General features: G+C 28.4%; 1 protein-coding gene and 1 pseudogene across 1 annotated transcript; both read right to left on the bottom strand.

Annotated features, from left to right (window-relative positions):
• Nucleotides 1-537: 537 nt before the first annotated feature.
• Nucleotides 538-2302, bottom strand: LOC132742223 (3 beta-hydroxysteroid dehydrogenase/Delta 5-->4-isomerase-like; annotated as a pseudogene).
• Nucleotides 2303-20381: 18079 nt separating this feature from the next.
• LOC132742229 (3 beta-hydroxysteroid dehydrogenase/Delta 5-->4-isomerase-like) lies at nucleotides 20382-24142 on the bottom strand. The gene is made up of 4 exons (XM_060730565.1): nucleotides 23980-24142; nucleotides 23472-23636; nucleotides 22870-23067; nucleotides 20382-21233 (listed from the first exon to the last, which is right to left on the bottom strand). The coding sequence occupies exons 1-4, from the start codon at nucleotides 24125-24127 to the stop codon at nucleotides 20671-20673; spliced, it is 1074 nt and encodes a 357-aa protein (XP_060586548.1). The 5' UTR covers nucleotides 24128-24142; the 3' UTR covers nucleotides 20382-20670.
• Nucleotides 24143-24305: the final 163 nt, after the last annotated feature.

The following is a 24305-nucleotide window of genomic DNA, read 5'->3' as shown; positions in this document are numbered from 1 at the left end:
AACGTGTAACGTGTGTATCTTTTGAAGGGAAAGAGCTAAGAGGGATTCTTAATTTACACTATTTAACAACTTGTTATATACATTCATATCGATTTACATGTAGATCGTATTTTACGGAATTTTCCGATTAAAGAGTCAAATGCAAGGGTGCCAGGTCAATGTTGTTAGATTGGCAATATTGACGTTAGATTCATTTATTGTCGGGAGGTTTTTCGTTGGTTTCCTTATTTTGTTATGATTTACGCTTAGGATTTAAGTGATGGTATAGATTTTGAAACTTAAATCAATAAATACTGCCCCACGTCCGAGTGGTAACGGCGGAATTGTAACCATGAAGTTGCAAGTTCAAATCTTTAACAAACCATTTTTTGTAGTTTTCAAAAACTGATCTTTATTTTTTTAGTAACATGTATATAAAACATAAGTTCATAGATAGCATTTCTAGCATATTTTATTAATTTCATTTTGATAAATACATATTCTTTATTTCATTTGTTTCAATTTACGAAGTCGAACAATGAATTATTCGCATATATATGGCGGTTTTTACCTCCCAGTTTGGTTATTTCGATACAAATATGTACATGCCATGTTTGTTATTATGTAACATTTGTCATGTTTGTTATTATGTAACATTTGTCATTTATGGCATTTAATAAATGCCCTATTTCATTCAACCTAAGTGTTGTGTTTTATCTCATACCAAACAAGTTCGTCTTGCCAGTTATATTTGCTTGACCTGGACAATACATAAATAACATAGATGTCAAATTTTGAAAAATATAATACGTTGTATTATATACATTGTTAATTATTCATCCTATTGCACATAAATTTGCACATAAATTGTAAGAGATGTATCGCCTTGAAATAGACTTAATATATTTTGTAACTCTTTTCTTCACTTCGTCGTGTTTAAACATTGGCTTATACCCTAGAAATATCTCTGCTTTCTTTCTACTTAAAAGCCATGTCCTATTTCTCATACGAACTATCCATTTACCTAAAGGGAAATCCACCTTCCAAAACAAGGACAAAAATGTTAATACACAGAGTATTATTAGCATCAGTTGTACTTGAAACTACATTGGCGGCGAAAGAATAAAACGTCGTAGACCACTGTCTTTCACCATTTCAAACAACGCATCCTGTCGACCCATTAAAGGTGTATCATCAATGATAAAATAGCTTTGACCAGCGGCAACAGGATTCTTGTTGTCACGTAGGGCGTTATCTGCTTGTATAAACGACCAAGCTACGTTACCAACATAAACCCAGTCACATTTCTTAAAGGAAAAATCAACATGTATATAGTATCCAGTAGCCTTTGTAAATGAATTACCATACATTTGACCGAATGTTCTCCAGTCCAAGTCTCCATATAGCCTAATAGCAACTGTTTACAAAGTCTCATCTGGAATATAATATAAAAAATAGTCTTAGTACTTATTTCATAGAACAAAACACAAAAAATGTACCTTCACACACCACTACCTCAAACAAACATAAAATTATAATCTCTTCTGATAAATATTATTTTTATATCGTTTGAATTATTTTCGTTCACACTGTAAATTATATTATTAGGTTATGCAATTGCACAATGTCAAAATGTCAATATGTTTTGTGCTGCATAAATGAGGCATCAATCTAAAACTCATGATCAAGGACAAGAAATCTTATAACTAATACAAGAATTGCATCCGTTTTCCAGCAAACTTGTGCTGTATGCATTCTTTAATGAAATCATCTAATATTATATGAACACATTATGTATTCAGATTGGTAAAGAAAGGATCAGCTTTTACAAAAAGATATATCAATCCAAGAGCGATGCATGCGCATATGGTAAGCATGGTAAAGCGACACGGGCCATATTTGTTTGTTTGTTTGATTGATTGAGTTTTACATCACACCGACATAATATAAGTACATTGTAATATGGCGACGTTCCAGCTTTACGGATGGAGAAAGACCTCCGGTGCTCTTCCGCGCATTATTTCAGGGGCCATAATTGTAACACAAGATGCTCAAAAAAGTCACAAGAAACTTTAAAGGTAAAAGTGCTATCTTGAATACCATTTGCTTTTAATACAAGTTGTTCCGCCTGTTGCTTGGTTTTACCGTAAACAGAGAACAAATGTTCTGTAGGATATGATAAATTGTCTTCCGTGCCGTCTATAATGTCGTCATATCCTAATATTACACCAGCCGAGCTACAGTATAGTAAACGCTTTACACCCGACCTTCTACAAGCCTCTATTACGGTTTTCGTACCTTTAAATGGAAAGTTACATAGCATTAGGTAAATAAATAGAGGTACTGATTGAAATAATAAATGTGTAAGTGAGAATATATTTCATGTACGAGTTTTATTTATAACTTAATAATTGATGAAAATGATAAAAAAGGTAAGTGATGTCCTTAAAGAAATAACTTTCATAGATATGTATTATGAGTAACTCTGTATTTGTGGTAATTATATGAGGCGGACATATTAATGCGATAACAGCTGAACAAGGCACACAAGTTGAAGAAGGTAAAAGGAACACTGCATTCAAAAACAATGCATTAACAAATATGAAAAGAAATTTCAACTTCAGTTTTTTTTCCGAACCTTACAATGAAAAAAGCAGTCACCATGTAGTAATGAAAAGACAAAAGTTTCTAAATACCTTCAACGTTGAACATATTGTCTCAATGGCTTCTTAGCTTCATACTCTACAAAACAAAAAACAATGTAAAACAGGCTTAGACATTAATCAAAATTATATAAAATTGACGTCGGATTAAAAACTCTTCCCTATATAAAGAGCTAAGCAAGGAAGATACTAATAGGATATTTTGAATGGTCTTAGGTATGACTCGGCGTGGATCGAACCCTCGCTCTCCTACATATGAGAAAAACACTTAACCCCAAGTCAACCTATAGTCATTGTCCTTGAGAACGTTGAAATAAAAAGCAGTATATGATTTACGTAAATTTCATAAATAAGTAGCTCATAAAATTATCATGCATTCTTTAAGTTCAGTTTTGATTATTCATAAAATACCCGTATTGTTGATGTACGGTTGTGTATCCAGAACTCGTATCTCTGTCACGTGTTCAGCGTAATTGTGCACAACCCAACCATATGCTGTCCTAAAAAGCCTGAACTTCCGGTAACCAAAACAACACAATCTCGGACCCGCCGTGACATTATGTTAGTATTGTTACAGCAGCTGTGGTATATAGAGAACAGTGCAGTTTAAACACCCTTGTAAAAGTTTTTTAAAAATTGACTTTTCTTTTCTTTTTCTTTTTTTACTTTTGATAAAATGATGTGTTTTTTTGCTTTTTAAGTATTTATAAATAAGGCATACAATAAATAAATAAATTATTTAATCTCACATATTGACAGTATTGGGAATGCGGCTGTGTGTGTCTTGTAGTATTTTCGATGAGAAGGGGCGTAAAGGGAAAAGCAAACAACGAGTATCTTTAAAAAAGATACTCGGCCGAAGTAAAACTGGTTAACTTGCATAATAAATATTATATTAGTTCTTATTTTTCCTTGCAAAGTCATATAGATATGTTATCATAGCTTGCATAACAATGTAATGATTTCTTGTAGGGTTAATAATTTTGGAAAATGGAACACTTTAAGATGTATCTGTTTCTAAACAAACCTGTCGGTAAGTGAACTAAATTTCCAACATCTACGTACGTAGTCGGTAAGGCAAATATTTTTTTATAAATACTTGATTAATATGCAAAAGTATATAAGTATTATAGATATTATATCAATTGAACACATCAGTTATCATCTAATATAGTTTAAACATAGTTTATTTCGAACAAATTCACAATATATATACAGACAATAATGTACACAGTACAAACATGATATGATGAAAAAGGATTGGGTCCAAAAGCTGAGCTTATAAAGGCCTTCTCCTTATAGATTTACAATGCATAAAATACGGTATGACAGTATATGTGACTTGCTTGAAATATATCTGATTTTACATTGTTTTTAAGAAGTTAACGTCAAAATTGTTTCTAACTATCATCTAATATATTAGACACATATTGAACATCATAAATTTAAGGTATCTGATAAGTTCTGATTTTATTCTCATTACTTTGGACAAAACTTAGATCTTGTGTAAAATAAACTTACATAAAATAAACTGTTTACTAACGTTAAATAAACTGTTCACTAGAAAATGTAATGATATCTGAATGCAAGAAGTATTGTTCAACATAACTTAAATATCTGAGCAATTTAACTAGAAAGTTAAAGAACTGTCCTATACATTTTATTTTAGAATATCATTTACATTTTATTTAATCATGTTACATTTTAGTTTAGAACTATCCTTTACATATTATTTTAGAGTGGCCAATTAGATTCCCAGATTTCATTTTGTAATTTTAAAATAACCAATGAAAACTCTTCTTATCTGTAAATTATACAGATCAAACTGAAACAGACCGGCCTTTGGCCGGAAAACAATACAACAACAACAGATTACGTTTTCTGACCCGTTCCTATGTGACAAAAACTTAAGTCGTTTTTTGTCATCAAAACTGCATATAAATACTGAGTGTATAGGTATTGATTTCATGGGAGTTGTATCAAATGTAGGCCGATTTGTGCCATTCGTGTTTTTGCCCCGCCACCCCGACAAGCGAAAAGTCGAGAATTAATAAGTCAGGCAGACAGCTCATGCGCTCAGATGACGTCATTATCTTTATGAAATAACGGTACGCTTATATATAGTATTTACGAAAAATACTTTGTTAACGAAGACAACTTTTAAAGCTACTACCCCATAGGTTTTTGTTGTAATGTCATTAAATGGTAACATCATCGTTTATGTTAACAGATATAACACATGAGTATAAGTAATAATTTTCTTCTTCCGCGAGATTAAAACGCCCTTATTTTTTTTTTATTTCACTCAAAACACGTGTAAATACCGTTGACTTAACAAAATAAAGCGTTAAAAACGGTTTAAAAATATAGCAGAATAAAAATACAAAATCGTTATTCATTTTGTACTTCGGAAAGTAAGAGGTGTGTTCATTTTCTAATTTTATAAAGATATTTGAAACTTTGGATCGAGTTAGACTTTTGACGACACTTTATTTGAAATAATGTTCAAAACACCAAAGGTGGGATTGGCGCTCTAAATTCGAGTATGATATGTAAGAAAACATATCAATCGTAATTACATATCAGATTTAAATATCCGTCCCTCGGGCACATGCACAAGGGCTGTAAGTCAGCAGGCCTCGTTACAGCCCAGTGTGCAGGCACCCTCGGTTTGGATATTTCTATCCGGTGACAGAATGAGATATTGTTATGCGAACACTATAATATTCAGATTCTTTACTTGGTCCTACACATCCTGTTATGCCTGGAACGACCTAAGCGATAAACATGACTTTTCTATTCAAAACTGACTGTTATATAGAACATCCATATGTTAAGCAGAAAAAAGGGCCATACGTTTGTGCGCCATACGTTATCATTTCCGGAAAATCTCCGATGTTAATATTTATAGCCTTTATTCTAGCCAGAATTGGCATGAATGCTTAGATAACGACACATTACAACTTTTTAAAGTCAGTGGTTTCAGTTAATATACATATATGTAAAAGAAACAGTGAATTTGAGAGAAGGAAGCCGTACGTTATCACGATCAAACCGGTGGAAAATTCTCTCGACGCGCATTTCAGGTAAAGTGGGGGACATAACATCATGAAATAAAATCCTGTGTGCCTGGAAAACTGTGAAGAATGTTCTTATATATATATATATATCTTTACACTAGAACATAACAAAATTCAGAGAAAAAATGGAAAAACTTTCTTTTTCGGCTACATCCGCCATCTTGTTTGTTTGGGAAACGAACGGCGTGATTCTCACCCATGATTTTGTGGTTACTGCTGCGCACTTCTTTCAGCTTTTAACATACTGGCAAATGGCGATGAATAGTTAAGGGGCGTAATCGAGTATATATTGGTAGTAGGAGAGGCTAAATAAACTAAAATATATCTCTTAAGTGTTCGCTTATTTTTAAAGTTTTTTAATGCGTTTTCTAATATTCTAAACACATTTTACAGGCTTTTGATCTTGTATGTTTTTATTTATTTATTTATTTATTTATTTATTTATATTATAGGTATACTTGTTTCCTAGCAATTTCCGGTCCCTAGCAGTTTTCCGGCCCTTTATCATTTTCACCCCAGTAAAAGTCTATTTTGGATCTATAAATCACAATATAAGAAACAAAACCCAAATTTAAAAATTTTCTCGCATTATCCTTTTGGATAAAAATTTTTTAAAACCAAATTTTTTCCCTTTTATTTTGCTTAAATTAATAAATTTTTGAGGTAGAAGTCAGAACAGTTAGGTTTAACGAATGATTGTATATGGTTGTATATACATTTAAAATTTGTGCATTTTCATAGATATCACTGACAGACATCTATATCATAAATATAAATTATCATAGTCTTTATGTTTGTACAATAAGCTTTATCTCTCCAAATTCAAATACTGTTTATTCAATTAAACCTTTAAGAACAAAGAATAAATTGAACAATTTCAATAGATAAACCATTACGTTATATTACATACTCTATCTTGAACTGAATACCTAAGTTGGGATAGGCACACAACTGTTTTTGAAAAAATATTTAAAGTTTATTTTAAGATTTCAGAAAAAGGAAGTAAAACATTTTTAAAAAAAGTCTTTGTTGCAGATTGAATTTATCATTAGATGATTACGGAAATAGAATAAACTATATAACTTTTGATTTAAAAAGGTAAAATATATGTGTATATATGAATGTGAGTGTTTCAACACAACTATATTTACTTTGAATAATGGGAAATTGTGCTTCTGTAGCTCCTCAACCAAATTATGAGGAGGATCCAAATATTGGTTCCAATGAAATATTACAATGTGATCAATGCAAAAGTGATTTTGAGAAGCTGTTACTAAGCTGTAAACAATGCAAACAAACGATATGCTCTGCATGCTGTAGTCATTTAGCACCAAGTACCAAAGATGCGAAAGTTGGACATCAGCAGCAATTAAAAGACAAAGAATTGGACAATTGTTTCTTTGGTTCCAATTTGTCAGCCAGGGAAAAACACAAAACTTTTAGATAAAATCAAGCAAAGCTTTCGACAAAAAGCCCGATGCGCAAACTATTCCCAAAGGGGGGAAAATTTGCTTTCCTTTTCGTTGATTTTAGGGAAAGGGTTTTATTTTTAAAATAAATTTTTTAAAATTTGGAAAATTATTTATCTTAATGAAAAAAAAAAAATGTCACAAAAAGGAAAAAAAATGGATGATACTCATATATTTCCCGGAGATTATTTTAAACATAAAAAACGAAAGGAAAAATTTTTCCCTTCCCCTTTGCCATTTTAAACAAAGGTTTTAAACTTTTTTACCAGAGGGTTTAAAAATTCCACAATGCATTTGGCTCCGTTTTGGTGCTGTTTCGGAATCACTTTCTTTGGGATATTTGGTTTTTAAGCATTTCATTTTAAAATCCCAAAAAATTTTTTCCCAACGATTTAACCCTGGCAAATACATTTTTTGTTGTTTTTAAAAGGGTAAATTTTTAAAGGGCCCGTATACAAAATTGACAAAAAAAGGGTGGGGCCCATTTTTTTCAACCTCATTCTTAAATTCAAATGCTGATGGCACCATCCTTTTTGTCTCAGATAATGGAAACGGCTCAGTGACAGCATTTGATGTGAAAGGACGTCTGATATTTCGGTTCAACAGACTAGCCGTCGTTCACCCACTTGGTATAACAGCAGATAGGTACAACAACGTATACGTTGCTTGCGGAAGTAAAGTGATCCAGATCAAGGCTGGAGGTGGGGAATATAAAAAGATGCTAGAAGTTAGTGATCAGGATAAAATTGTCAGTGTATGCATGGATCAAAATACAAATACCTTATTTACAATTTCTGAATGGGGAAAGGTGTCTTCCTTTGAGTTTGGTCACATTGATAGCACGAGTCAAGATCAGATAAGTTAGAATTTTAAATGATGAAATTGTAGTCAAACATTTTTGTGTACTTTTAAATCTATATACTTTACGTTATGCTTACATTTATATTTCTTAGACATCAGATGTCATAAAGAATGAATCACATATACTTTGTGCAGGACATATTTATCTATGCTTTTGTATTTCTATACAATTATAGCAGTTTTAAATGTTTCCTGACAAGCATTATTTTGTTATATCCATTTATATTATTTTGTTATATTTTTTTATTAATTTCTAAACTAACGAAAGATTAATCATCTACTATTTAGAATGTATTTTATGTTTTACTATTACCACGGTACATTTTTCCCCCCCTTTTTAATTTTTGTGTAAATATTCAGTAGAATTAATAAAAACCCAGTTTTTCCCGATTGATAATGTCGGGGCAGACCCAGCCCGTCTTTTTGTCTAAGAATAATTATGTTTATAAATAAAAAGTTTAAACCAAAAATTTTTAAAATTTACGCTTTCATATAAAAAACCCAATTTTTAGCAAACGTTAAAAATTAGATGAAACAAATTTGGGAACAACAAAAACCACCTAAAAAAAACTTTATAATAGATGACATAAAGTTGGGAAAACAAACCACCCAACATATATATAAATAGATATATTGTATATATAATATAAAGTACTGTTCATAAAATATTTCTTCAAATCGTGGTCGACTCGCCCAGGAAAAAACAAGTCTGGAAACCTGTTTCCCCTTTTATCTTGTTCTGTACACTTGATGTAGGGCCCTACATCCTTGAAAAATATTTTACAAACCTTTAACTTCAAGTTAGTAGGGCTGATAATATTATGCAATAAATATTAAAGAAAAACAAAAAACAAAAGGAAAATTTTTACAGGGTAAAGTCCAATGTGTACATAGAGACTTTACCAAAAACTATTCCATTAACATACAAAAATATCCAAGTTAAATGAAGTTATTTATCTCATTCTAGTTCCGGTGGGTGGAAGGGGAGGTAAAGGGAAGAAAACTAGAATAAATTTAATTAAAAAAAAAAAAAAAAAGTTTTGGGCATTTATTTAACAAAATGTTTTTCCTTTTCCCAAAAAAAATGGTACGGGTATGAAGTTTTTCAATAGCGAGCTTTTCCCAAAGAATGAAAGGGTTTTGCGGTTTCTTCAATTTAAATCTCCCTTCCCTTGGGGAAAAGTGTACAATTTGCGCCCCTCCTCTGTTTTGGTCAGCCCCATAAGAAAAAATACATTTTTGTAAATTCCAGACACATGGAACAGTTTAAATTTTTAACTTTTTACAGAAATGGGGTTTGATATACATTCTTAAAAAAAATTGGGTGATGGTTACTAATAAAACAAAAAACCCAAATTTTTTATGGGGGATAAAAATTACGTTTTTAAATGTTTTACTATTCCACGGTAAAAATGTTCCCCCTTTTTAAATTTTTTGGGGGTTCATATTCAGTAGAATTAATACAAAACAAAAATTCGTTGTTTAATTTTGGGAGACCCAGACGTCTTTATTTTTCTAAAAATAAAATTATATATAAAAAAGTTTAAACCAGAATCTTCAAACCGCTTTCTTTATAGAAAAAATTGGGCAAACGTTATATAGTTTTGACCCCAAAGGGTTTGGAAACAAAAACCACCAAATGCCCAACCCAAAGGGGGAAAACGAGGGGCCCGTAAAAAACAGCAACGAAAACGGAAAAAAAGCGAAAATTTTTAAATTTGTGACATAAAGTTACAATTCCCAATTTAAAAAACAAAAATGAACGCGTGATTGAAATTTCCTCATAACCATAAAAAAAACATTTTTGTCTCCCTTTTTTTTTTTTTTTTTTTGTCACTTTTTTTAATTTTTTTAATTTAAAATTTTTTTTTTTAAAATGCAGCCTATTTAAAATTTTGGAAACCACGTTAATTTAAAATTTAAATTTTTAATCGAATGTTTAACATGTAAATTTTATTTTTTAAAAAAAAAAAAAAAAAAAATAAAAAAAAAATAAAAAAGCAATAAATTTAAAAATTTTAGTGTCACTATAAACAGATTTTTTATTTATTTTCATCTCATTCATCTTATAAAATGCTTAAAAATTTTTATCCAAAACTTTTCATAAGAAAACTTTAAATTTAAAAAAATAAAGTTTGATTAATGTGTTAGAAATACATATTTAAATTGATGACTCTTGTGTGTTAAAATACAAAAAAATTTTATTTGTTATATTGAAAAATTTTAAATTCAATATAAAAAGCTAAAATTTTAAACATTTAAGCGATACATATTTAAACATAACTTCAATTTGTTGAACTAGTGTCCAAACTGGGTTTAAAATTTATCAAGACATTTTATTATTTTAAATAAATGCAATTTTGAAAAAAAATTAAAAAAATTTTAAAGTTTTTTTTAATTCAAATTTATAAGTTAAATTTACCTTTTTGGGCACTACATAGTTAACATACCCCCCAATATTTTAAACAAAGTTTTTCTAAAACAGGTTTTTTTATAAAAACATTTTGAAAAGGGTAAAATGGGGGCAAAGATTAAAAATAAAATAAAAGGAAATTTTTAAAATTTAAATGTATAATTATAATTTTTTTTTAAAAACCCATACATGTAGAAAAATTACATCCAATATTTAAAACTAGGTACCCTAAAACAGGGATTGTTTTAAAAAAAAACATATTTAAAAGGGTAATGAATAAATATAAGGTAATTTTTAAAATTAAATTTTATACATTAAAATTTTATATTTAAAAAACCCCCATACACGTAGTTAACATACACCCCAAATATTTTAAACTTGTGCCCGAAAACTGGGTTTTGTCTAAATCTTTAATTAATATTCCCCTCTATTAGTTTTAAAATCTTTTAAACCCGGGGAAATCTTTAAATCAAAAAATCTTACAATGTTGTCAAATTATATAAATTTTCCAAAAAAAAATTTTTTATATCTTTCATTCTAGCATCACATATTTAACTTACACAAAAATGCTGAAAATTGGGAAAATGTTTTTATAGAAAAATTTTAGTCTTATATACATAGTAAATTTTAAATGGAATTTTAAAAGCGCAAAAATGTAATTGTTAAAATTGTGATATATATTACGCTAATTTATAAAAATACTTTACAAAAAGTTTAAATGTTGTCGTAACAAAACAACCACTTTTAAATTTTCCCAAAAAAATGTTTTAAAAATAAAAAATTTTTAGTTTTTAAATTTTTAAAAAAGAAACTTTTAAATAAAAAAAATAACAAAAATTTATGAAAAATAACATTTTTCGACATTAATATTCACCTGGGGTTTTGGAAAAACTTGTTCAAAATAGTTACCATCTCAAAAAATTCGGGTATTATAAATTTAAAATAAAATATAATTTTTTAAAAAGGGGTTTAAAAGGGTATGTAACGGGATTGATAAGTCTAAAAAAGGGGACCTTTTTAAATGCCTAAAAAAATAAACCCAAAAATTTTTTTTACATTTTGGTTTTAAATTAACACGGGTTTTTAAAAACTACGCGGACTACGTGATACCGATTACTTTTTAAACAAACCCATTGCAGGGGTTCGTTGAAAATTTATAAAACAGTGTTTATGAAATTATTGAAATTTGTTTATCATTTTTTGCTAGAGTTTAAAAGTAAAATCCCAAATCTAATTTTGGGAACCCCCAAATATTGATAAAATACATAAACTAGTCCTGTTTAATTTTTATTGAAAATTAAAAAATTTTAAAATTAGTAAAACAAATAAAAGCCCAGTGTTTTAATAAAAAGAAAAAAATAAAAATTATTAGGGTTTAAAATTAAACCCAGATTTTGCATGTTTTTTGTTGAAATTGAACTTTTTTCCCGGGATTCGCAATAAAAAATTCCAACAAAAATTATTATAAAAAAAAATTTCATTTTTGATATTTCCCAAATTGTTATTATTACAATAAAGTCCTTAAAAAGTTTGTTTGTCAGTTTTAAAAAGTGGGGTTAAATTTTAATTTTCCCTTTCGTCTTTTAAACGTATGTCTAAATAAATTTGTCTACTTTTTTACCATACCCCCCAAATATCCCGTTAAACAAGTTTTCACAAATCATTTAAAAATCCGGGAAAGTTTCCAAATGTTATTGAAATTAATGATATGAAAAATTGTAAAAGCCCTTAAAGGGTCCCTAAATGTATTTTATATGTACTTATATAAAAGATGTAAAAATTTGGTTCACATTCAAAAAATGTTAAAAATTGAAATATTTTGGAAAGTCAATTTTTTTTTTATACCCAGTTTTTTTTGTTATAGAGATCGTTATTGGGTTATCTTTGTGTACCCAGTACAGGAATGTAAAAAAACACCCAAAATTTGTTTCCATCCTTCAGATTTTTGTGGTAACGTTTGGTTTTTCCCCTTCCTTTAAAAACTAATTTTCCCCTTTGGGTTTGGAATTTTCCTTTTTTAAATGTTTTTGGGGTTAAAACCCTCGTACTTCCTAATTTTTTTAATTTACAAGTATTGAAAAAGAAAAGTTTGTAGATTTTCTTCAAGGCTCCTTTTTAAAAAAAATTTTGGAGAGAACGAGTCCTTTTTTCTTCTTAAAAAAAAACATAGATTTTTTTCAAGAGGTATATATTCCTCTGCATTTATATTTGTATGTGGGTAGAAAATTGTATTGAAGTAAAAAGGGTTTCAGGCGGGATTAAAAAAAATATCTAATAAAAAAAGGGGAAATTTAGGTAAAAGAAAATTTTTGTTTTACAAAAAATGATTTTCCCTTTTAAAAAAATAAATTTTTGTAAAGGATCCCATAAATTTTTCATAATTTACAGCGGTTTTTATTTTTAACTATTAAAATTTTTTCAAAACCCCCCCATTTTAATTTCAAAAAAATAAAAATACCCCGGGAAAAAATAAAAATTTTTAATTTTATTTTTTTTTTGGTTTATTTTAAATTAAAAAATTTTTTTAAAGGAATTTTTTTTAAATTTAAAAAAAAATCAAATACGTTCAAAGGAAATCACGAAAACAGCGGGTTTAAACCCAATTTTAACCATAAATTTTGAAATACCTTTTCCCAAAAAAATAAAATTTTTTTATTTTTGGGGAAAATAGAAAATTTTTCTATTTAAAAAAAATTTTGTTCCCCCAAATTCTGCTAGGAAAAAATGTATAAGGCTGACGCGAAACATAAAATTTGACATTAATTTTAAAAACCAAATTTTTTCTACATAATCATATGTGGGTTATTACAAGTAAAAAAGGGGATTTATTTTTTAAGATTTTTTTAATTTTAGCGCCCCGCCGTCTTGGGTTTATTTATTATCAATTATTTAATTTTTTAAAAATTTTTTTTTTTTATTGTTCTTTATGGTTTATTTTTATTTATTCATTTTTTATTTTTTTAAATTTTATTCTTTTTTTTTTTTATTAATATATTTCATTGTTATAAGCCATATATTAAACGCAAAAGAGCTGGGGGGCAATCCGTCTTTAAAAAAAAAAATGTTAAAATTTTTAATTTTTTCATAAAAAGACCAGGGTAAAATTAGATTTTAAACCCTCACAGTCTGCTGATAAAAAAATTTTTAAAAAAACAATGGAAAAATTAAAAAATTTAAAAATAATGTTACACTTAAATAGAATTTTATAAGAATTTATGTCCTATAAACGGAACAAGATTGAAAATTAAAAATAAATAAAAGCTAAAAATGTTTTTTTGTTTTTTAAAATATAATGTATTTTAATAATTTTTACAAAAAACTATTTGTAAAAATGGGCCCAAAAAAATTATTGAAAACTTTATACAACAAAATTAAAGGTAAAGGGTATTTAAATCCCACAAGAACACAAATTTTGATTTAAAAAATGTAATCGGGAGAAAAAAAAATTTTTGCTAAATTTAATATTCCCGTAAATAATAATGCAAAAAAATTTTTTAAAAAGATTTATAAAAAATGTTTTTTACCAAATATAAATTAGTAGGTTTCTATTTTTACAAAAAACACAAGATGATTTGCAATGAATTTAACCCGGAAACTAAAATAATTTAGCTGAAAAACAATATCCCCGCAAAAAAAATAAAAGCTGGAATTTTTAGTAACAAGCCCCTTTTTCCCAATTTTTTACATCAATATAACATTATGTAGGAGCTTTTTTATTCCCAAAAGAATATTTCCAAAACACTTGCTAAAAAAGATCATTTTTTTAAAAACAAAAAGGCTAATATAATGGACTTAAATAAAGATAAACAAAAAAAATAAATGTGTTTTATATAATATATATCAAAAATTGGGAAGAAGAAACATCTGTCCCCTTTAAAATATATGCTTTGCAAAAAATTAACGAGCTAATTCCCGGGAAGACTTTAAACTCTTATTAAACAATGCTATTAAAAAATGCATTTTGTTTTTAATTGGTTACCTTCTATAATTATATATATTAATAAATTTCGAATACGTACATCAACAACATTATAGTAAAAAGTCAGTTTTCTATCAAAAAAAGCAAATACCAATTTTCAAAAAATGAAACCCAAAGCTAAAATTATTTTGCTTAAAATCAAAACCCGGAAAAGTTAATTATCCGTTTTGAGAAATGACAATTGTAATGTTGCATCAGGGATATTTATTATAATAGGGGGATTATCTCCTGAAATAAAGCAAAAATTTTTTGCTTAATGGTTTAATTCTAAAAGAAAGTTTTATAGTTGTTTATCAAAACTTCTGTAAAATTATGTTTTGACTTACATTTAATTTATATAAAAACTCAAAAATTTTAAAAAATAATTTGGGGAACATAAAATTTGTTTCCTTAAGGGAATATGGGAAACAATTTTTTGCAAAAAATTTACCAAAAACCAGCTTTTTTTGAATGCTTTTTAAAAATATTTTTTGAATTTTAAATTTTTTTTTAATTTTTAAAAAGCTAAAAACATAAAAAGTTTAAAAGGGAAAAAGTAGGTATCCTTCAAGGGTTGTAAATATAAATTTTTAAATTAAAAAAAAATGCCCAAAATAAATTTTTTTAATTTTTTAGTTAATTTTTTTTGTTTTTTTTTTTTTTTTTTTTTTTTTTTGATTTATTCAAAAAAAAATTTAAGAAAATGGGCCGTTATATTTGTTTTAAAAAGGGTTTAAAAAAAATTTAGTAGGAGTATGCGTGCCCTGTTGCAAATTTTTTGGCTTAAAATTTAATTTCCCCCTGGAATTTTTTGATTTTTAACAGAGTTAATTTTTTTCAAAAATTTTCTAAAATTTTTTATATACAAGTATACTCAATTTAATTTGTATTTATCTGTTTTTATTTAAGAAAATTTACTTTTTTCAAAAAACAAAGAAGTTTTTGAAAAAATTTTTTTTTATTTTTAAAAATTAAAAATTTTTTTAAACCCGTTTTTCCTCAACTAAATCTAAACGGAATGATTTAAAGTATTTGGAAATTTTAAGAAGTTTTTAAGGGCCCTCGTTTTTGTCTTTGGGGGAAATTTCGCCAATTTCAAACTATTTATCGAAATTTTTTAATTTTTTCTTTTTTTTAAATTTCATTTTTAAATTTTTATTTTTTATATTTTTTAAAAATTTCCACCAGGAAAAAAATTAAATTTTTTCATCAAAACTTTTAATTTTTCCATTTTTTTCTTTTTAATTTTTTTTTTAAAGATTTAATTTTTCCTTTTTTTTTTTTTTACAGGGGGGTTTAAAAAAACCCAAAAAGTTTAAAAAGTTGAAAAAAATGGTTTTTAAAAAAAAGGTTTTAAAAAGTTTTCCCAAAAAAAATTGGGATTTTTTTCAAAAAAAATGATCCCCCAAAGGTTTTTATGGCTTTTTTAAAATTTCGAATTTTTAAACAAAAATTTTTTTTATAAAAAAATGGGCAGGGAAAATTTTTTTCCCTTAAGGAAAATTTTTTAATTTTCCAACCCCCTTTTTGACTTTTTTAAAATGTTAAAAGAAAAATAGATTTTAAAAATTTTTAAAAATTTTAAAAAATTTTTCAAATATTTTTTTAACTACAAATGTTTTAAATTTTCCTTTCCCAAAAAGGAAAATTTTTTGGTACTTTTTATTTTTTTAAGGAAATTTTTTTCAAAAAGCGAGCAAAAATTTTAAAAAGAATGAAAGGGTTTTTGCGGTTTTATTCATTAAAAAAACCTTAAATTTCCCTTCCCATGGGGGGGAAAGTGTTTTTCAAATTTTTCGCACCCCCCCTTTTTTTCTTTTTTTGTTCAAAATTTTAATTAAAAAAAAATTAAAGAAAATAACCAAAATTTTTTAAAAATTTTCCAAAGGGGAACCAAAAGGAACAGGGGTTTTAAATTAAAGTTAACAGGGTTTTTTAGGCTTGATAAAAACATTTATTTTAAAAAAATTGGTTTTAAAAGGTTACTAATAAAAAAACAATTTTAAAAGGGGGAAATTTATTTGCGATATTAAAAAAACGATTATCTTTGGTAAAAAAAAACCAAATTTTTTTTTTCAAAAAATTGAAAAATTTTCCTTTAATTTTTGTTAAAAACCCCAATTTTTTTTGGGTAAAAAGTTTTTAAAATTTGGAAAATTTTGAAAAAAATTTTTTTCTCCCCTTTAAATTTTCACAGAAAAAAGGTGAAAAAGGGGGAAATTTAAGGGAAATTTATTGGGGTTTTTTCCCAACAAATAAAACAAAAATTTTATCAAAAATTTTTTTCGTGTTTTAAAAAATTTTTTACATTGTTTTTTTTTTTCTATTTTTTTAGTCGTACCTTTTGTTTATTTCATAATTTTTTTACAATAAAATAGATTTTGAAAAAAAAGGGAACAGGGTTTTTTTTTAGGGTTTTTGGGATTTTTTAAAATTTTTAGAAAAAAGGGTTTTTTTAAATTCCCCTTTTGAAATGTATTTTTTTATCACAAAAAAAATACTTTTCAAAAATTTTCAGGACTAGGTTTTTTTAAAAATTGAGTCTATTAACCCATTTTTGGGGATTTAAATTTAAAAAAGTGAACTTGCCTAACCGCCCCCTTCCTTTTTTAAAGTTTCGAGCTGTTTTGGTAAAAATTTTTTATGTTTAAACGTGGTTTTAAACATTTACGTCTTGTCTTAAACGTATTCAAAAAAATCGTTTTGTTTAAACCAAAGGGGTAAAAAAAATTTCCAAAAAACACGGTTTCCCTTATTTAAAAATTTTTAAAATTTTTATGGGGGAAAATTTTCCCAATTTTATCCCCTTAATTTGGAACCCCCGGGATGTTCGAGGAAAAATTCATAAAAACCCGACTAAACATTAACCCCAAAATTTTTTTTTTTTAAAAAAAGTTTTTTCTTTCGCTAATTTTTGAAAATGAATTTTAAAGGCCCCGTGTGTTTAGATTTGGAAAAAAAGGGTAGGGAAATTATTTTTTTTAATTTTAAATGAGACCCGAAAATTTAATAGGGGGACATTTTTAAAAGCCTTGTTTTTTAAAATTGGGGCTTCGTGCGAAAAAAAGGGGGGGAAATGAATATCTCTGGCAAATAAGCGTTTCTAATCAAAAAAATTTTTTCATTTTAAAAAAACCCAAAAAACCCTTAAAAAAAAAACAAAGGTTTCCAATTAAAAACCCAAAATGCGGAAAGTGAAATTAAAATTTTTTTAAAAAGAATTTTTTCATTTCATGGGCCCGGGATTCGAGAACGTTTTGAAAACCCCTGAGGGGGTTTAAAAGGGAAAAAAATTTCTTTTTTCATTTCAAACTCGCGCCTTTTAGTTTCGTAACGGCAAAATAAAAGTAATGTTTCGGTTTAAGGGAAAGCTATTTTAAAATTTTTGCTTTTTTTAAGTTTTAAATTTTTAAAGAGTTTTAGAAAATCAATTTTTCAGGAGCAAGAGGGGAACGCCAACCCGGGTTTTTTTAAATAAACGTAAAAAACAAAATTTCAAAAAAATTTCGGGTTTTTGGGAAATTTGGGTTTTTTTAAAAAATATTTTGTAAAAATTTTGCCTAAAATTTTTTAAAAAACGGGGGTTTTAAATTTTTATTCCCTACAAAAAAAATTTTTTTTAAAAAAATTTTCAAAAAATTAAGTCAAAGGGTTTTCAAAAAAAAATGGGTTTTTAACTTTTTGTTTTTATTTTGGCTTTTTGGTTAAGGGGTTTGGGTTGTTTAGGGGTTTTTAATTTTTTTTTTAATTTTTTTTAAAAGAGCGGTGGAAAAATTTTTTTTAATTTAAATATTTTTAACCAAAAAACAACGTGTTTGAAAACCCCCATTTCTTATTTCCTTTTAAAGACCACTGGGAATTTTTTTCCAAGTAATTTTTTGGGGGCCGGGGAACAAACAAAAACACCTGCCCTTTATTTTTTTTTTTAAATGTCCAAAGGATTTTTTTTTGACAAAAATCTGGAAAAATTCCCTTTTGGGGTTCCTTTAAAGATAAAATTTTGTTTCTACCGATTTTTCCCAAGGGTTTCGGTACGTTTTAAACCCTAAAAATTTTTTATTTTATATTAAAGGGTTTTTTGGAAAAAAATTTTTTAAGTAAAAAATTTTTGAAAAGGGAGATAATTTTTCAAAAAATAAATAAAAAATTGGTATTCAAAGTATTAGGGAAAATTTTGGGGTTTAGTTTAAATTTTTACCCACCCCCACCCCTTTCCTTTTTTTCCCAAAAAAAAGAAAACAGATTAGTTTTTGGTTTTAATTTGGTTTTAAAAAAATTTTGGGTTTTTTTAGCACTTTTTACAAAAAAATTTTGGCCTTCATCGGTTTTATCCCTGTCGCAAACCCCCAAATATATCGTTAAAAAATTTTAAATTTTCCTTTTTACCCAAACAAAAATTTTAAATTTTTAAAATGTAAATTTTTAGCAAAAGAAGTTTAAATTTTTCCTTTTTCACCTTTTTAAAATTTTTTTAAGTAAAATTTCATAAGTTTTCAAGTTAAAAAAAATTTTGGAAAAACGACAAAATTCACGGATATTTAATTTTAAAATTTTATGAACCTTTTTCAAAGGACCAAAATAAAGGGGGGAAATTTATTTAATTTTTCAAAATTTAAAAAACTATTTACTATTTGACCTATCTTCTATGATTTCGAGGAAAATTTTCATTTTTAAGGTTTAGGAGCCCCACAAATTTTAATTTTTAAAAACAAAATTTTTTTTTAAATTTTTTAAAAGTCAAAACTTTTTTATTTTAATATTTACTCTGACAAAGTGTTTACCCCGTCTTAAAAGCCGCCATTATGCCGTATCGCACCATTTCGCCTCGCTTAAAAAAGTATCGTACCACTATACGTTCGACGCCCTATTCAAATTGTGAATGCGATTTTTATTCAGAAGACGCAGACCATTAATTTTTTGAATGCCCATTATATATAAAACAGAGGCTTACGTTATTTATGAATACTCGTGATTATCACCCTGTTAGTGCAGCCCATAAATTGCTTTTTGGTATCAGTCAACCTAGTGATGAAGACAATTGTCATTAATGATAACATCTATATTATAACCATTTACTTAATAAGTATTCAGTGAGAATGTAAGGAACAATTCACACGCATACAAAATTACATTAAATGTTCAGATTGTGGTAAAGAGGGTGCATTGTATATTACTTCATTAGACTTTAAACATTACTTACAAAGCAAACATTATGTTTATAAACCCTTTTGCCCCTTTTTAAAAGAATATTTTATAACCCCATTTTTTGTTTTAAATTTTTATTTTTGAAAGTAGAGTTGTTAAAGGGTTTTTTGCATCGTCAACAATATAGACTACGTGACAACAAAAAACCTTAAAATTCGTAAATATTTTCGAATTTAAAAGGGTTTAAATGCGTGAGCATATTGTTTAAAAATTTGGCCCTTTTTATTGAAAAAACCTCCTGTTCATGTTTTAAAATTTCTACGGGGAAAATATGAAAAAAAGCTTCAAAAAATGATGAAACTTTGGGGACATGTTGATGGGGTCATAGGGCCCTTTTAACAAACAAAGCTCCCAAAATTTTAAATTTTCCCGTTTCCCTGACAAAGGGGTTTTGGCTCAAAATTTTCCAAAAATCCCAAAATTTTGCACTGGGTTTTTTTTCATTCCCCAAAACTGAAATTTTAAAGTGGGGTTGAGATTAAAGTTAAAAAGGGTTTCAGCGTTGGTTGCATGTTACCTTACAGTCAACCTGAGGCAATTTCTTGGCGATGAGGGGAGGGGGCTGCCGCCACCCTTCAAACCCCCGAAACCCTTCTGGCAACCCCTTGATGTACCTTTTCTAATAAGGGTGGCTTATTAAGGATTAAAGTGATGGTATAGATTTTGATACTGTAATCACACGGCCCAGTGGTAAGTACGGCGGAATTGTAACCATGAAGTTGCAAGTTCAAATCTTTAACAAACCATTTTTTGTAGTTTTCACAAACTGATCTTTAATTTTTTAGTAACATGTATATGAAACATAAGTTCATAGATAGTGTGTTTCATTTCTAGCATATTTTATTAATTTCATAATTTTGATAATTTTTATATACATATTTTTCATTTTATTTGTTTCAATATGTGAATTCGAACAATGAATTATTCGCATATAAAACATGGCTGTCAAATTTTGAAAAAAAATATAATACATTGTATTATATACATTGTTAATTATTCATCCTATTGCACATAAATTTGCACATAAATTGCAAGAGATGTATCACCTTGAAATAGACTTAATAAATTTTGTAACTCTTTTCTTCACTTCGTCGTGTTTAAACAATGGCTTATACCCTAGAATTCTCTCTGCTTTCTTTCTACTTAAAAGCCAAGTCTTATTTCTCATACGAACGATCCATTTACCTAAAGGGAAATCCACCTTCCAAAACAACGACAGAAATGTTAATACACAGAGTATTACTCGCATCAGTTGTACTTGCAACCACATTGGCGGCGAAAGAATAAAACATCGTAGACCACTGTCTTTCACCATTTCAAACAACGCATTCTGTCGACCCATTATGGGTGTATCATCAATGATAAAATAGCTTTGACCAGCGGCATCAGGATTCTTGTTGTCACGTAGAGCGTTATCTGCTTGTATAAACGACCAAGCTACGTTACCAACATAAACCCAATCACATTTCTTAAAGGAAAAATCAACATGTATATAGTATCCAGTAGCCTTTGTAAATGAATTACCATACATTTGACCAAATGTTCTCCAGTCCAAGTCTCCATATATTGCAGAAGGCCTAATAGCAACTGTTTGCAATGTCTCATCTGGAATAAAATGTAAAAAAAGTGTTAATACTTATTTCATAGAACAAAACACATAAATATGTAACATACCTTCACACACCACAACCTCAAACATAAAATTAGAATCTCTTTTGATAAATATCATTTTATAAGTCTAGATTATTTTTCGTTCACACAGTAAATTATACTACAGTTGACTCTCGATAATTCGAAATTCAGGGGACTGGGCATTTTACTTCGAGAGAAACGGAATTCGAGTAACGTGGATCTGCCGCCATTACGTTGACATTCGTACATGTATATACATGTACCTGATTGAATGTGCAAAGAAGTAGGTTTGTTATTGTTGATAGCGGCAATGCTGCAATATTTAACCGTTGAAATGACTGTAAATCACTTACAAATACAAATTTTTAAATGAACAAAAATATAGTATTCAAAATTTAATACATGTATATTAATAGTGAAATATAAACACAAGCATTCGTAGCAATGACATAAATGCAAGTTTGTCAGTATTCATCAGTAATTCACATGCTTTTAATACGCACTCATGATAATTCATTACAATAAAAGCACAATAACACATCTTTTCAACAACAATATATCTAATGTTTATAGTAAATTGATCATCGGACGAAAACGAAAGTAGCAACTATCGTGAACCGGAAGTACATATTAATGTATGCAATATGACGGAAAATTAATTATAAAAATGTCATTTACGTTGAAAACATAAATCAATACCTAGGCTGGTACAATTAAATTAATTAAATCTTAATTTACTTATCTAACTGTTAAAACCAATTAAGTCCTGTAACCGATTAAAGCCACTTTCACGACGTGCTAATAATACATGATGACCGGCAATTAAAATTACTATGAAACGTGTGAATCACGAGTGACAACATCTCAACGTGATGTCGCCGACCTTTGATCAGTCGGCTGTTTTCACACTTCGACTAATTGAGATGAAAATATGTTGGACTTTAATTGACGGGACCAACTTTTCTTTTCGACTAAACAGGAGTCTCGGTAAGTCAAAATTTGACCTAAGCGGAGTTAAAATACAAAGATAAAGAAGGAAATTTGACGGGACTTTAGAAATTCTTCGACTAACGCGGAATTTTGAGTAAAGCGATTTTGACTTATTGAGAGTCAACTGTATTAGGTTATGTATTTGTACAATGTCAGTATGTCCATATGTTTTGTGCTGAATAAATGAAGCATCAATCTAAAACTCATGAGAAAGGACAAGGAGTCTTATAACTATAATACAAGAATTGCATCCGTTTCCCAGCAAATTTGTGCTGTATGCATTCTTTAGTGAACTCATCCAATATTATATGAACACATTATGAATTCAGATTGGTAAAGAAAGGATCAGCTTTTACAAAAGAAATATCAATCCAAGATCGATGCATGCGCATATGGTAAGCATGGTAAAGCAAAACGGGCCATATTTGTTTGTTTGTTTGATTAATTGGGCTTTACGTCACACCGACATAATATAAGTAATATGACGACGTTTCAGCTTTACTGATGGAGGAAGACATCCAGTGCCCTTCCGTGCATTATTTCAGGGGCCATATTTGTTACACAATGTGCTCAAATAAGTCACAAGAAACTAAAAAGGTAAGATTGCTACATATAGTACCATTTGCTTTTAATACAAGTTGTTCCGCCTGTTGCTTGGTTTTACCATAAACAGAGAACATATGTTCTGTAGGATATGATAAATCGTCCTCCGTGCCATCTACAATGTCGTCATATCCTAATATTACACCGGCCGAGCTACAGTATAGTAAACGCTTTACACCTGACCTCTTACAAGCCTCTATCACTGTTTTCGTACCTATAAATGGAAAGTTACATAGCATTTGGTTAATAAGTAGAGGTACTGTTTGAAATAATAAATGTGTAAGTTGGAGTATATTTAATATACGAGTTTCATTAATAATAATAATTATTGATTGATGAAAATGATAAAAAAGTAAGTGATGTCCTTAAAGAAATAACTTTCATAGATATGTATTATGAGTAACTCTGTAATTGTGGTAATTATATGAGGCGGACATATTAATGCGATAACAGCTGAACAAGGAGCACAAGTTGAAGAAGGTAAAAGGAAGACAGCATTCAAACACAATGCGTTAACAAATCTAAAAAGAAATTTCAACTTCAGGTTGTTTTTTTTCGAAACTTACAATGAAAAAAGCAGTCACCATGTAATAATGAAAAACAAAATTTTCTTAATACCTTCTACGTTGATTTTATAGCTTCGCTCAAAGTCAGCAAACAATGTAATATCAATAAGACTTGCTAGGTGTATCACACAGTCGACACCTTTACATGCCTCTGTCATGAATTCCAGATCCAGAATACTTCCAACGTATTGTCTCATTGGCTTCTTAGCTTCATACTCTATGAAACAAAAAACAATGTAAAACAGGCGGTTTGCTTAGACATTAATCAAAATTATATAAAATTGACGCCGGATTAAAAACTCTTCAAACAAACCCCGATATAAAGCGCTAAGCAAGGAAGATACTAGTAGGATATTTTGAATTTTCTTAGGTATGACTCGGCGTGGATCGAACCTGCGCTCTCCTACATATGAGATCAACACTTAACCCCAAGACAATCTGTAGTCATTGTCCCTGAGAACGTACAAATAGAAAGCCGTATATGATTAACGTACATTACATAAATAAGTAGCTCATAAAATTATCATGCATTCTTTCAGTTCTGACTATTCATAAAATACCCGTATTGTTGATGTATGGTTGTGTATCCAGAACTCGTATCTCTGTCACGTGATCAGTGTAATTGTGCAACAACCCAACCATATGCTGCCCGAGAAAGCCTGAACTTCCGGTAACCAAAACCACATAATCTCGGACTCGCCGTGACATTATGTTGGTATGTTAGAGCAGCTGTGGTAATAAAAAGAGAACACTGAAGTTAAACACCCTTGTAAAAGTTTTTAAAAATTGACTTTCTTTTCTTTTTCATTATTTACTTTTGATAAAATGATAATTATGTCATTTGCTTTTTACGTAGTTATAAATAAGGCATGCTGTAAATAATACA

The sequence above is a fragment of the Ruditapes philippinarum genome, unplaced genomic scaffold, assembly GCF_026571515.1.
Source record: "Ruditapes philippinarum isolate M1 unplaced genomic scaffold, ASM2657151v2 ctg935_1_1_1_1, whole genome shotgun sequence".
Taxonomy (NCBI): domain Eukaryota; kingdom Metazoa; phylum Mollusca; class Bivalvia; order Venerida; family Veneridae; genus Ruditapes; species Ruditapes philippinarum.
Note: the sequence above shows the minus strand (reverse complement) of the source record. Positions and strands in the feature narration are given on the sequence as shown.